General features: G+C 40.2%; 1 protein-coding gene across 1 annotated transcript; it reads left to right on the forward strand.

Annotated features, from left to right (window-relative positions):
- The first annotated feature begins 3,611 nt into the window (after positions 1–3,611).
- On the forward strand, positions 3,612–12,065 carry osr1 (odd-skipped related transcription factor 1). Its single transcript, XM_017465065.3, has 3 exons — positions 3,612–3,888; positions 9,669–10,327; positions 10,592–12,065. The coding sequence occupies exons 2-3, from the start codon at positions 9,711–9,713 to the stop codon at positions 10,722–10,724; spliced, it is 750 nt and encodes a 249-aa protein (XP_017320554.1). The 5' UTR covers positions 3,612–3,888; positions 9,669–9,710; the 3' UTR covers positions 10,725–12,065.
- Positions 12,066–14,263: the final 2,198 nt, after the last annotated feature.

Raw genomic sequence — 14,263 nt, forward strand, 5'->3', positions numbered from 1 at the left:
CCCCTCCTCCTTCCACTCCCCCCCTCCCACGCCAAAACCCCGAACCCCAAATCCATCAACCTCCCTCCTCAGTATCATATTTTTCTAAACCAGGCCCCTTTTTACCCCAAAACTTAGCCGATTAATCAGGACATGTTCTGGACACGTCTGAAGTTTTCAATTTTGCACTTGTGCTAATGTAGCTAACAGGTAACGTAAGCATACAGCCTCCAGTTTAACACTAAATCCTGCCGCAGTGACCTCTCTACTCGGCCGCATCGCCTTCGGGAGCTGTTTAATTTATTTATCATGCTGACGTGACGTGCTGCTTTGTATAAAACATGCAAACACGGACAAAGTAACAGAAAGAAAAACACTTGTAGGGTGTGGCCTCATGCCTGGGGGCGGAGATCATCCCTTTCAGTGTTTATATAATTCTTATTTAATAACGTTTACGCGCACGTGGTATTATGAGACACGTTAGCGCTATGCTAGACAGGTGGCTACAAGGTTACCTTGTTAGCAGCATTAGCCTTGTAGCTGATCGTGTTAAAGGGAAGCTTCATACGCCTTTAATTTTAAAATGGACGAACTCGTTGACATTGGGAATCACTCTGTGGCATTAGTTACGCTATTACATTAGTCAGCTAGCTACGTCAGGGTAAAAATAACTTTCATGATGTAAGATTGACACTTTTTTTTTTTTAGCATTTAGCACAGTAATGTGTAGTAATTAATTCTGTTCCTACGATCGGTGAATTTCTAACGTCGAATGCTTCCCTTTTTCCATCACGGTATGAATTTACGGAGTAAAATTGCCGATGTTACATACGATAGAAGATTGCGGATGCTTGGCAGTGGCGCTTCACTTGCCTGCAGCACTTTAGCTCCTTTAACAAGCAGGTTTTTGTCTATAAAAAAAACCCTAAAACATATAAACTGAAAAAGTCTCTCTTTAATCATAACGTTTCTGAACTGGAACAAGTTAAAAGTATTTTTATGGCTGCGATGGAAAAGGTTTCCTCAGAAGTCCTGTCAGGTTAGCTTAAACCTTGCTAGCGGGAGAGTGTTAGCCGGGTCGATTACAGTAGGAGCCTTATTACTATGAACACAACTTCAAATCATCCTGTCAGGTTAGCTTCCTCATGCTAGCTGGCTAAGATCAGTGTTGATTATGAAGATCTATAAACATAAAAATTCTTTGTGAATCCTGTCAGGTTTTTTCATGTTAGCTAGCTGGCTAAAAAAATCTGTGAGGATGAACACAGGCTAAATGAATGCTAATAACTTCCTGTCCCTGCTTCTTCAAAATGGCGTCCTGTTCTTCATGATCTAAAAAAGCACCTAAATAATAAGTTTGTCAATAATTACAATCCTTTCTTTATTAAAGAATGAGACTTTTTATCCACTTATAGTTACATTTTACATCTCACATCCTCTCTTTTCTCTCTCTCTCATGAGGTTAATAAGACAAAAAATAAAAATAAAATAAATAAACACAGCGTGTCATGTTATAAACCTTAACAAAGCGTAAAACTTCATCATTACTGCTTTTCCTCTGACACCGGAGACTCCTTCCATAAATGTTAAATAATCGTCTCCTTGTGAACGAGCTGTTGCTATATATAGAAACCATAACATGAACGGGCACTACTGTCAGAGCGGCCGTCACAGAGAATTAATCAACACTGTCTGACCAATCAGGACGCAGAACAATGGGTCTGTATTATATCTAGTTTTGGGATAACTCAAAAACCAGTAAAATAATAACTGTCAGATATTTGCAGTGGAAGGACACGCCCTCATTCCCTCTAACTCCCGCCCACTCAGAGCATCTCATTTCCACACATGAACTCTTTTAGCAGCAGACTGCGTCTCTGGATATCATTCAGCTATTACATTTCATCTGCTTGCAATAATCTATAAATAAATGAAGTTATTTCCACCGCGCTTTCATTTATTTATCTACTTACTTACTTACTTACTTATTTACTTGCTTGACCTGGTTCGGGTCAGGGAGAAAATTTCAGGTGAAGTAGAGTTGTTATCCACTAGGTGGCGCGTTCTGAGCGCTTTTAACTCATCGACAGGTTTTTAACACACACACACACACACACACACACACACCGCTGTACTCCTGTCCGTGATTTGCGAATTTGATTTTAGAAATGCAACTCATTCGCACACACACACACACACACACACACACACACACACACACACACACAAACACACACTTCTCATAACATGACGTAATGACATTTTTGTTCTTAAAGGTAAAAAACAAGTTAATGATGAAACTTCGGAACACTTTATTTAACATGCAAAAAAGACTTGCATTTCCTGCACTTTACTCGCACGTGCAACATTCTCTCTCTCTCTCTCTCGCTCTCTCTCCTTTCTTTTCTTTTCTTTTTTTTTTAAGTCGTCCTCGTGCTGTAACACAACCTTTAAACGCATGACAAATTGACAAATTGAATGATGGAAGCGGCTTCAAAAGTTTCTTCTGTTCGAGTCTAAAACAGCTGACTGTTGTGTATTTGCCTTAACGAGCGCGAGGCGAGCTCTGATTTGCGCCTCACACAGAAGCTCGGGGTCTAAAGAAAGGAAGAAAGAAAGAAAAGAAGATTAAAGGAAGAAGAAGAAGAAGCTTCTTCACACTTTCAGCTCATTATAGTGTTGCTGTTAATCTCATTTGGGTTTCTCAGGTGAGGGTTAGAAAAAAAAGGGTGAAGATTTCACTCAGTCAGTGTGTTCTGTGAGATAATAATAATAATAATAATAATAATAATAATAATAATAATAATAATAATACCAATAAAATAAATCCCACTTGATTACGTCAATCAAAATTTCGACACTAAAATGATCTGTGAAGTGAAATACATTAGATTAGATTTGTTTCCACGTGCTTGTTGATTTGTTTGTTTATGTATTTATTCCAGCTGGTTTTTGTTTGTTTTGTCGGTTTATTGGCGCGCGCAGCTGCGTCACACAGGGCCCAGTTATTAATGTCATATATCACATTCCTGCAGATTAATTTATCAATTAATTTATCAAACAATAAAAATAAAAACACACCTGCGAACGCATAGAAAATAGATAGATAGATAGATAGATAGATAGATAGATATGAAGCCACGAAATAATGACAGTCTGTAAACAAACAAACAAACAAACAAACCTCGATTTTGTAAACAGACCTGTTATGAGTGATTTTGCTAATCATCTGATTCTGACGCTGATGTAAATGATTAACACTGCGCTGCTTAACACTAATGACTGAACTGCAAAACAAACAAATAAGTAAAAAAAAACCAAAATAACTCGGATGCGCGCGATAACTGTTGCATCCGCTGTGCGTTTTTTTAAAAATTTGTTTGTTTGTTTGTGCGTTTGCTTTTTTTATGCATTCAATTACACGTTGAGAGCGAAAGGTAACGTGCGCATGTCTAACGTGTAACGTGTGTGTGTGTGTGGTGTTCAACTATGCTGCGAAAGTGTAAGAAACTTGCTTGCTCGCTCTCTCTCTCTCTCTCTCTCTCTGTGTGTGTGTGTGTGTGTGTGTGTGTGTGTGTGGGTTTGGCCATATGACGCGTGAGGGTTTGGTTACAATAAAGAGGCGGTGTGGGTTTTTGGGACCGCAGTACAGAGAGAGAAAGAGAAGGAAAGACACACGCACGCGGGGAGAGAAAGTTTAATCCTGCACTAACAGCTGTGTGGAGCTGCTGCGGTGTGTGTGTGTGTGTGTGTGTGTGTGTGTGTGTATGTGTGTGTGTATGTGTGTGTGTGTGGGTGGGTTGTGTGTGTGAGAACTGGCTGAAGACTGCATGCAACTTTCTTTGCGTGGGAAGAATTAAAACTTTTTACCCCCGAGTCCCGCCGGATCGTCCTGCGCGCCGCGAGCTGGTAACTATTTCTACTTTGATTAGTTTTTATTGAAACATCTTTCTTTTCTTTTTCTTTGCTTTTTCATTTTCTTAAAGCTGTATTTGCACTGCGGCGCCTCTGATCTTCACACCACCCTGCATGCACGACTTGTTCAAATAAACGTGCATTGGATAATAATCCGAATAATCTGTCGGCGTGCGTTGAGAAAAAAAAAAAACAACAAAAAAACAGCCGGGTATAAACTTTACACAACGTATTTATTTATTTATTTATTTAAACAAACTTTTTTTTCTTTCTTTTTCTTTCTTTCTTTTTTTTTTTTCACGCAAAAAAAGTTATCCTGCAGCCCGTGCGTGCGCTCGCGCTCGCCAGGATGTAAAGTAGTTGAAGAAGCGTGGTTTGCATTCCTGCAGCTACATTTTATTAAATAGCAATTTTTAAAAAAACAACGAACGTGCATTGTTATGTAATAATAATAATAATAATAATAATAATAATAATAATAATAAATGATGATGAACAGGTGGCGCGTGCACTTCGGTGAACTTCATGCACCTAAACCATGCATCTTTTCTAAATGTAATACATACAGTGTGTTGAGTTTGATCAAGCCCGAGTTTTTATAGAGTATATTTTGCTGATCATTTAAGGCATCGAACATTAACCGTATTTATTTTCCTTCATCCTGTCTGTGCGAAGAAATCGTTGCATTCCGTTACATTCCACGGAAAGAAACGCACCGAAGCATGATAATAAACCATTACGCGTTTCCTTTCAGATGTTTATTTTATTGCTATTTATTTTATTTTTTTAAAAAAATTCTATTTATTTGTATATAAGTGCACGCACGCCGTGTTTCCCCTGTGCGGATCCGCACAGCACGAGCCTCCACTAAAAACAGCCCAAACTGCAGTAAAATATTGATTAATGGCTCTTATTGCAGCGATCAACAGTCAAATAAAAGCCAAGTGTCATTATTAGATTAAATATTTACATTCTTCCAAAAGCTCCATATCACGGGCTCTGGCCAAGACAAACAATCTGCACCTGGATATTAAATACACATTATCAGGAGAACAATTTATCACGGGATAAAAGTCATTATCCAGAGCAAAAGATGCAGCTTATCTTGTTCAGAAAACAAAACAGTATTTTCCTAACAATTTATAGGAACGTTAATTGCTTTCCTTTTATTTATATATATATTTAAATGTTTGGTTAAAAAATAAAGTTCGTTTACCCGTCTGTGAATATAAAACATGAAGAAAACAACCCCAAAGACGGCTTTCTATTACATTTAAATATCTTTAAATAATAGTAGCTTAATAATAATAATAATAATAATAATAATAATAATAATAATAATAATAAGCTAATTATGAGCAAATAACTAGCCCGTGTTTTAAGAGTTAGCATGTGATTATTTGGAATTTACGTCAAATAATTCATAATCTCTTTAGATTTTTTTCATCCATCCATCAGGTTAAATGTAAAGTCTTTAATCTCTGACAAACCAAACAAAAAAAAAAATCACAAACTTTGCTTTTATATGACTTTTATGTATTTATTTTTAGTCAGGTGGCTAATCTGAAGAGAGAGAGAGAAAAAAATCGGTCCCTCAGTTTTCCTCACACATACAACCCTCACGCGAGCAAGTGGCTTGGCGCGCGCATCACCTTTCGCGCCCTTCAGCACGGGACACACAGGCTAAACCGCATACTAGCGTACTAGCGCTGATAAACTAGTGCGCTAACTGTACAGGGCCGGGAAGAGTACTACTCTACTGAGTAGTGTGTAGAAACAGTGCGTGTTGTCTGTTGCTGCAGGGCGCGAGGGGTGATACGCGCGAGAACATTCCGGGGGAGACAAATTAAAAAAAAAAAAAAAAAAAAAAAATTCGCCTCAGTTAGCCACTTTGCTAACTAACTGAGGAAATAAAGGCAAACAAAACCGGCCATTTTAGCTATTTATTTAGATTGTTAACGTTCATTACATTGTTCGGTGATTTAATAATAATAATAATAATAATAATAATAAAAAGCTTACACTTTAGACTCGTTTTGAACAAACAACGAGTTTTCTCGAAGTCCTTTTATTTCACATTTAACATGGAGAACATTAATTAGGACGTTAGCACAAATTCTAGCCTCAAACACTCGACGTTTTACACATTTTCGAGCACGAAGTTAGTGCCTGATTCCTCTCAATACACGTCCTTCTCTCTGATGTGTTAGAGCCGTGATGGGTCGACGTTTTCACACGACGGTTCCTCTCAAACACTCAGACTCTGGTGGCCATTTTCTTAGGCGATGAGAAGAGAAGACAGCAATCTGCTTTTGACATGATGAGGGGTTATGTTTTTTTTTTTCTTCTGGGGTGGAGGAAGATTTATTTATTTATTTACAGGCTACAGAAACAGCCAATATTTTGTGTAGACTGAGGGTCACTCGGGGGCAGGTGGGCTGTATCACAAATCCCTGTCTACTCCATATTAGCACAACGCCCCTATACAACGCACTACAGGCCCACGTTAGTGTAATCCAGGGTTTCTACACCGTTACACCCTTTTGTAGTGCACTACAGAGAAGATTTTGGGATTTGATTCAGCTGTATTAGGCTATGTAGTGCACTACATGTCCAGTTAACATCCAGATCCCTAGTGCCTATAGAGTTAGTGACTGGTTTCTACACTTTATGTAGTGCACTATATATTTGCTGGGTTTATGCTCCCTATTTATATGACACTACACCCTATCTTTAAATGGTATTCCTCTCATTAATATCTACGTAGTGCACTACATGTCAATTTCCTATGACCTCCTGATTCCTTTTCATCGCCTTTCCCTCGGATTAGGGTTCAGGGCAGCGACGGTGATTCCTCCTGCCATCATGAATAGAAAGAACAAATCTTTGCGTAACATGACTGCGTCCGAATCCGACTAATTAGCGTGTGAGATTCCTACAACAAGGCACCCTTAAAAAGTTTAGCAGCCTATAGGTAACGCATCACGGTGAAATGAAATCACGGTTATCTCTCACCTCACGGTGCTCGGTTCAAGGGCTTAGGGGGCACTCGGGTGTAGCCTCCGCTCACTTCAAAGGGTTAAAGGTCTAGCGCTGATCTCCTCTAATGACCCGGCGACTAAAAGTCAATTACTTCTGCACCGTGATCAGAGCTGCCCAAATCCCCAGGGGGAGCTTTGCGCCGTAGGGAGCCTAATTAGGGCTGTTTCACTCTTTAATTTCTTCCAGAATGCGTCGTCTTTTCGAGTCACGTCTTTCCGTCAAAATCGTACGAGGACATGTTAAACATATATTTAATAATAACATTAATAGTAACGATACATCAAGTATCAGGTCATTTAGGAACGAACCTCTTACTCTATGTAAGGGGACTAGAACGAGTTTGAATGTTTTTTACGCTCTGTGAAGTGCACTTGTCGTCTGTAAGGGACGGCATGTCGGATATTCGGTTCTACGCCCTTTGTAGTGCACTTCATGTCCAGTAGGGAGCTTCTTGGTATTCACTTTGGGACTCCCTGAATGTGCACTACATATATACTACTACTACTACTACTATCATTATTATTATTATTATTATTATTATTATTGTCTGCTTTACAGATAAATATATATGGAACATAAAGAGATAAAAGCAAAAAAAAAAAAAAACACCTCCAACTGAATGCAATATGAATGCGCAATTGCACTTGAATAATAATTTTAAAAATTCTTGTTTTAAGATCACTCTTTATACAGTAAATACACATGCGTGTGTGTGCTACATATGTAATAATGTTATTTGAGTACACTACAGTCTCGGTCCACAGTACCTTCCCTCAGATTAGTGTTTAGCACAGGAACTGATTCCTCCTGGCATCATAAATTAAAAAAAAAAATCTCATGCCAGGACTACGCATATTAAAACAATACTATATTGCAGTTCTGTACATATTTTAAATTATATGAGGCCCTTAAGAATGATTGGAATCTCTGAATCAGACGCGGAAGCGGATAAAGATGCGGCTGTGACGTGACCCGGCGTGATCCCGAGCCCTGGTTCCTGTGCGTTGGAGGATTCTGAACGCGCCGGTCGAGATATCAGAACACCGCGCTTCTCGTGTACGGGTCGGAGGATAAAATGACGAAACAAAGGTTTAGAAATCCAGTCATCGCTGACCGTGTGCAGAAATGTTTAGCGTGATGCGATTGAACGCAGTATCGATATTACATCATCATAACAGATTTCAGGGAAGCTGCAGAGGTCGATTACTGTCGCTTTACACGTTAATCACTTCTTTTTGTAACATTTATCAAAATGCTAAATCTGCCTGTCAGTGAAAATACTACGTTACGCTTTTTAAAAAAAACAACAACAAAGAAAACCCCATAAATGATCACTCTTCTTCATAGCTGAAATAAAACCTGGGGGCGTGTAAAATAATGACATTCACATGGAGTTGAATTTCAGCCCATAAGCCAGAAATGAGGAAACAAGTCAACGATCCTAGAGATACAGTAAACAAGCCCGAGTCAGTATGTGTGTGTGTGTGTGTGTGTGTGTGTGTGTGTGTCAATCTTGAGGTTGAAACAAAGAGGTGTTATTGTGCTTTGTGTCAGTGTGCATCAGGCCAGATTAAACACTCGGTGCAGGTATGTCACTCCGCTCGGGCGTCTATCTCTGTCTGTCAGCTCAGATGCCCCGGGCACATTTTCTACAGAACGCCTTCGCCAAAACACACACACACACACACACGTCTAGCAGGTTTAAAGTGCGTTTGTGTCACACACAAACACACACACATGCTTTGCCAGTATCACGCTGTCAGACATGGGCGTGTTTTTGTTTTTTTTTCCTGAGCAAGTGCAGCTTATGTTTTGATGTGCGTGTTGTTTCAGGCCAGGTGTCTTCAAAATCTCCACCATTAAGTTAAACGACTTGAGAAATCTTAAAAGAAGCGTGTCGAAACCAAGGAAATCAGTTAGCTACATAGCTAAAGACAACAAATAAATGTCTAAAGCTGAAAAGGAAGGAGCAGGATCAGATGAAATATCACTGGACGGATGACGAGTCGTCTGATTTTGTTTGTCTGTCGATTTGCCGTAGCTACTATTCTGGCACGCTCTTTAGTGTCCCTGTCAATAAGTCCTGATTAGTGTTAAAATTTCAACATTTCACACTACTACTATTCTGATATCTGACTACTTGGTACGTCGATATGCTAGTTGGCAATTGACGCTATTTGAAGTCATTTTGAGTCATTTGAGCTGCCTGATTTGAGTTTGTTTGACGCCCTGTTCTCGCTTTGCACATTCCCACTGCGATCCATGAGAAATACCACGTGCTTTGCCATCGCTAGCATTTTTGGGACGCTATTTTAAGTAAATTAGTATGTGGTTTGGGACGTAACCACATAAACTCCTCGATGATGTTGGTCTGATTGCTTGTCACTGTGTTTCGACATGCTAGTTAGCACAGATGTATGCCAGTTTTGCACATTTCCATGGTGACCCATGAGAAACACAAGTCTATGTGGCTCAGAAAGTATTTTGACAAGTAAATGCTATGTGATTTTGGGACGTACCCTGTGTACTTTCCCCAATGATGCTTGCCTGACTGATCTGTATCTTGTGTATTTTACTACTGGTATGCTAGTTTTGCACATTAGCGTGATGATACGCTTACTTTCGCGCACTGATCAGTGCATAAATGTGTGATTTTACGATGTGGGCTTTTCATATAAATTATCTCGTGTCCACAAGATGAGAAACTAATTATCTATCTGTCTGTTTTTCAGGCCACAGCCACTGCTGATTGACCTAGAATCCACATAGGAATCATGGGTAGTAAAACACTTCCTGCTCCTGTACCTCTTCATCCATCCCTCCAACTGGCCAATTACTCCCTCCTCCAAACGTCCAACGGCTTCCATCTTCCTGCCGATCAAATGCCGGGAATCTACAGCTTCAGCGCGCTTCACGCCGTCCACTTGCACCACTGGACGCTGGGATATCCTCCATTTTTGCCCCGCTGCACCTTCTCTCGTTTCCCTCTTCCCTCCATCCCGCTCCTCCCTCAGCTGGTGCATCCAGCCAAACAGGAAGCGAAGAGCAAGCCGCGCTTTGACTTCGCCAACTTGGCCGCCGCCGCCACTCAGGAAGAGCCGCTGAAGGCCGAGGACCTGAGCGTGTCCGTTGGAGGAGGAGGGCACACGAACGCGCCCTCCCTAGGCTGCCTACTCGACGTGGCCAAGCTGGCTTCACCCGAGAGGAAGCCGAGCCGAGGGCGGCTGCCTTCCAAAACCAAGAAGGAGTTTGTGTGCAAGTTCTGCGGCCGCCATTTTACCAAGTCGTACAATTTGCTGATCCACGAGCGCACGCACACAGACGAGAGGCCGTACACGTGCGACATCTGCCACAAGGCCTTCAGGAGGCAAGATCATCTCCGAGACCACCGGTAAGAAACACTTTTCCCTCAAAAACATGGAACAATACAATAAATTCACAGCATGATATCTGTCCACACCAACATCATGGTTTTTAAAAATCAGTTTTCAGATGTTTACTTTGATTTTCATGTGATGTAACGCACCTGGAGCTTCCATCTTATACATACTGATACTGAAAACAAGTGTGTGACCGTCCACTAACAGGCCTGCCTCTCTCTCTCTCTCTCTCTCTCTCTCTCTCTCTCTCTCTCTCTCGCTCTCTTTCCCTGCAGGTATATCCACTCCAAAGAGAAGCCGTTCAAATGCCAGGAGTGTGGAAAAGGTTTCTGTCAGTCCAGGACTCTCGCCGTCCACAAAACATTACACATGCAAGTCAAAGAGCTCAAACCCGCCAAGATAAAGTGAGGTCACGCTGCATTAGCCAATGGGGACACTGGAAAGCCAAAGACCCGAGGACAGCAGCCAATAGCAATAGCAACATGACCAAAGAGTGAAAGGTGCAAGACTCAAACTAATATGATATCAAAATATGGACTCATGGAGCCAAGAGCTCTCGCTGAATCTGCAAGCACACGGTGGTTCTGAATAAAAATGGGTTTTCAAAAAGTGAGGTCAAGCTGAAACAGCCTGTGGGATCGCAGGAAATCCAGAACCACGAGGACTTCAGCCAATAGCGAGAGCCAAAACCAAAAAATGACCAAAGAGTGAAAGGTGCAAGACTCGAATGGATACCAAAATATATATATATATATATATATATATATATATATATATATATATATATATATGTATATGTATATGTATGTATATGTATGTATTTGTGGATCGCTGTGGATTTAAAGTGAGATCCAAACACCTCAAAGACATCAACTGATAAGGAGGTGGCTAGAAATCCAAAGACCTACAGGACATCAGCCAAAAGTGAAGGCCAAGTGCAAAAAAACAACAACAAAAAAAACTTCTTCAACATAACCAAAGAAGCAAAAGGTGCAAAACTCAGCTAACACGATACCAAATGATGGATTTATGAATCTGAGAACTTGATGAATCTGCAAACACACAGCAATGCTGGATGAAAACGGAACGGTCAGGAAGAATCAGCCAGGGGGGACGTGGGACATCCGAGCAGTGCAAACCAAAGAGACTTGTGTAAGAAGACCAAAGAGTGAAAGGTTCCAGAGCAAGAGTTAAATCGATATTATACCCAAATATGGATTAATGGATTGCTGAACTTACGAAACAACGCGGAATCGGACACATTTGGATCTAAGTAGCGTCGGACTCGGACTTTTAGAAGTATAATCATCTTGGATTTACGGATTTGGAGGACTTTGGAATTTTGGTAGCGCCGGGAATGGATCAAATCCAGAGGCCAGACTCGAGTGTGCAAAAATGTGATCTCAGACTCTTTATTTTTTTCTGTCTACGCCGACAGATCCATCAGTTTATTGTTTATCGATCGAGTTTGGTTGATGAAGACCAATTTCCAGAAGCCCATCGAGGCTCTGTGGCGTACAAGACAATCATAAACACTAAAAATATATAATAATTAAAAAATCATAAAAACCAAAGCCATTAACTCGACTAGCCAAAGCCACATTCCAATTTTCTAAAATTTTTTTGTACAGATTTACTTTTTGTATAACTGTAAGTTGGCACTTTAATCGGTTTATGGATTATTTACATATATCACTGGATTCTTTAAACTTATTTTAAATAAATAAATAGCCATTTTCTTAACAAAAAGCATTTGTGGAATTTAATGTCTGTGGGAGTTTTTTTTTTTTTGGTTTTGTTTATTAAGTCACGTTTATTTATTGCACAATCACACAGTCAATTCCAGTAAAAGGGGGCGTGGCCTACAACTTAAATTAAACTGCTAGTTTAGAGGTTTCTTTCACACATCAGCTTATCGATCACATATACACAATGCATCTCAGAAGTCGATACACACCTCTAATCCATACACCATGCTCTTAAAAAGCAGTGTTTAAACATGTAAATGATTAATATTTAACATTTATAACGAAAGTCAATATGACACACCTAATAATATACAAAAGTTATAGATAATACACATGTGTATATACTGTGAACGCAAAAGCATGGAGAGACAATTTATCGCATATACGCGGTAATCTGTCTAAACTTGCAAACAATGGAAGACGGATCTGTTAAGCCGGTTCTGACAACAACAAGGTGTGATGATATCAACACATATAAACTTATTAAATATCTTATTATATATCTGCTTTAATTTCCATATGCGTGCTGCTAACGATATTGTTATGCCACGTAGAAAATCCGTCTACAAACTTTGGTGGGCGTGGCCTAAGGGGTGGAGTGATACTGTACTGAGATGAGGTAAACAAGTGGGAGGACAAGTCAAGAATTCATTAGCGAGCCCACCAGGCTCGTGATTGCTCCAGTGTGCTTGAAGAGGGCAACTTAATGTCATCTTTATCCTCGCCCAATAACGACTCTTGTGATAAAGCATGGTCACAAAAAACGTTTTCTTTTGTGTCAAGTCAATACGATGTCATGTATTTTCTTTCTTTAATGACAAAAAAAAAACATCCTCTGGTAATCATTACATAAACACCCTGCTGAATATTTATTTCCACCTGGCAACTATGACTGAAAACGTGATAGCCTGGATGTACGCAACACGCTTGCGCGTGTTCTAGATCCAAGATGGCCGCATCGGTTCCAGTGTTCCCAGCGATATGGAAAAACAGACATCATGAATTTTCTGTGAGTTTTGTACCACGCTACATTTATTACGCAAACGTTTTGGGATATTTTCCTGTTCTAGTGTCACCCAGCACCGTAAAGGAACTAGCGCTGTTGTACAGACGGGGAAGTAGTTTGTCTGTTTTTTTTATTGCTGAACTCTGGGGCTAGTGCGGCCGGTCAGCATAGTGAAAACAGACGCGTTGAAATCCGTCTTGTTTTTGAACGTGACTCCCAGTAACCTTCTTCGTAATTAGAGCGATATTCACGACATCAGTTTGTTCAATAAATGAAGAAAACAAAGGAGGATGTTTTGATGCCATTGGTGAACACGCCCTAGTTCGGGAACCCCTGAGATACACCATGTTATCTCACATTTAAAGATGACGGGAAAGTCCCACTGTGTCCTGACATCTTCATTCACTGAAGAAACGGGTAGAGAGAAGAACCTGCCTACTGAGGCAGCCTTATCCAGACATTAATGTAGGGGAAGTGTCTAGTGTGTGTGTGTGTGTGTGTGTGTGTGTGTGTGTGTGTGTGTGTCTTCCTACAGGACAGTTTACAGTACACTGTAAGTGTCTCCGACTTGTGTATTCAAACGCACAAAAGGCCATGGTGGTACACTCATTAACAGTGAAAACAACCCATTCACACAAACACACACACACACACACACTTCACATAGACACATAGCTTTGAAGCTAGGTAGTGTGTCTGAGTGTTTTCAGGAAGGCAGGATGTGTATTAGACTCGTTTAAAACATCTTCTTAATGTATTTCTAGGCAATGTGTGTGGATTTGAGGGTGTGTGTGTGTGTTTGTGTGTGCTAAAGACATTCTAAGGTACACACAAAATCACTCACATGCTTAAAGGAAATAAATCAACAATTAAAACTCTCTCGATTCAAGTGATTAGATGACACTGTTGCTAGGCAACGGAGAAACACGTACACCAAACTAAGGATTCAGCCTACAAAATGCGCGAGCATAGCCTTAAAACTCTTCAATATGGACAATAGAAGGATGTTCTTACACAGGAAATGGCATAAAATGATCGGGAAAGTCAACATTTACCTCAGATATGTTGATGAAATACTAAAAAAAAGACACTGTGTGGCTAAAACATCACTGTGGTAACACTTAGCATTGAGCGCTAGCTCATGTTTTGTGGGTCCCCACATACAGAAACATGGCAGTGTTTCTATGTCTAAT

The sequence above is a fragment of the Ictalurus punctatus genome, chromosome 3 (assembly GCF_001660625.3).
Source record: "Ictalurus punctatus breed USDA103 chromosome 3, Coco_2.0, whole genome shotgun sequence".
Classification (NCBI taxonomy): domain Eukaryota; kingdom Metazoa; phylum Chordata; class Actinopteri; order Siluriformes; family Ictaluridae; genus Ictalurus; species Ictalurus punctatus.

Bases quoted from the DNA above. Each gene is read 5' to 3' on its own strand.
- osr1 (XM_017465065.3), top strand. From the start codon at position 9,711: ATGGGTAGTAAAACACTTCCTGCTCCTGTACCTCTTCATCCATCCCTC. The intron at 10,328-10,591 runs GTAAGAAACACT...CTTTCCCTGCAG, and splicing joins GATCATCTCCGAGACCACCG to GTATATCCACTCCAAAGAGA.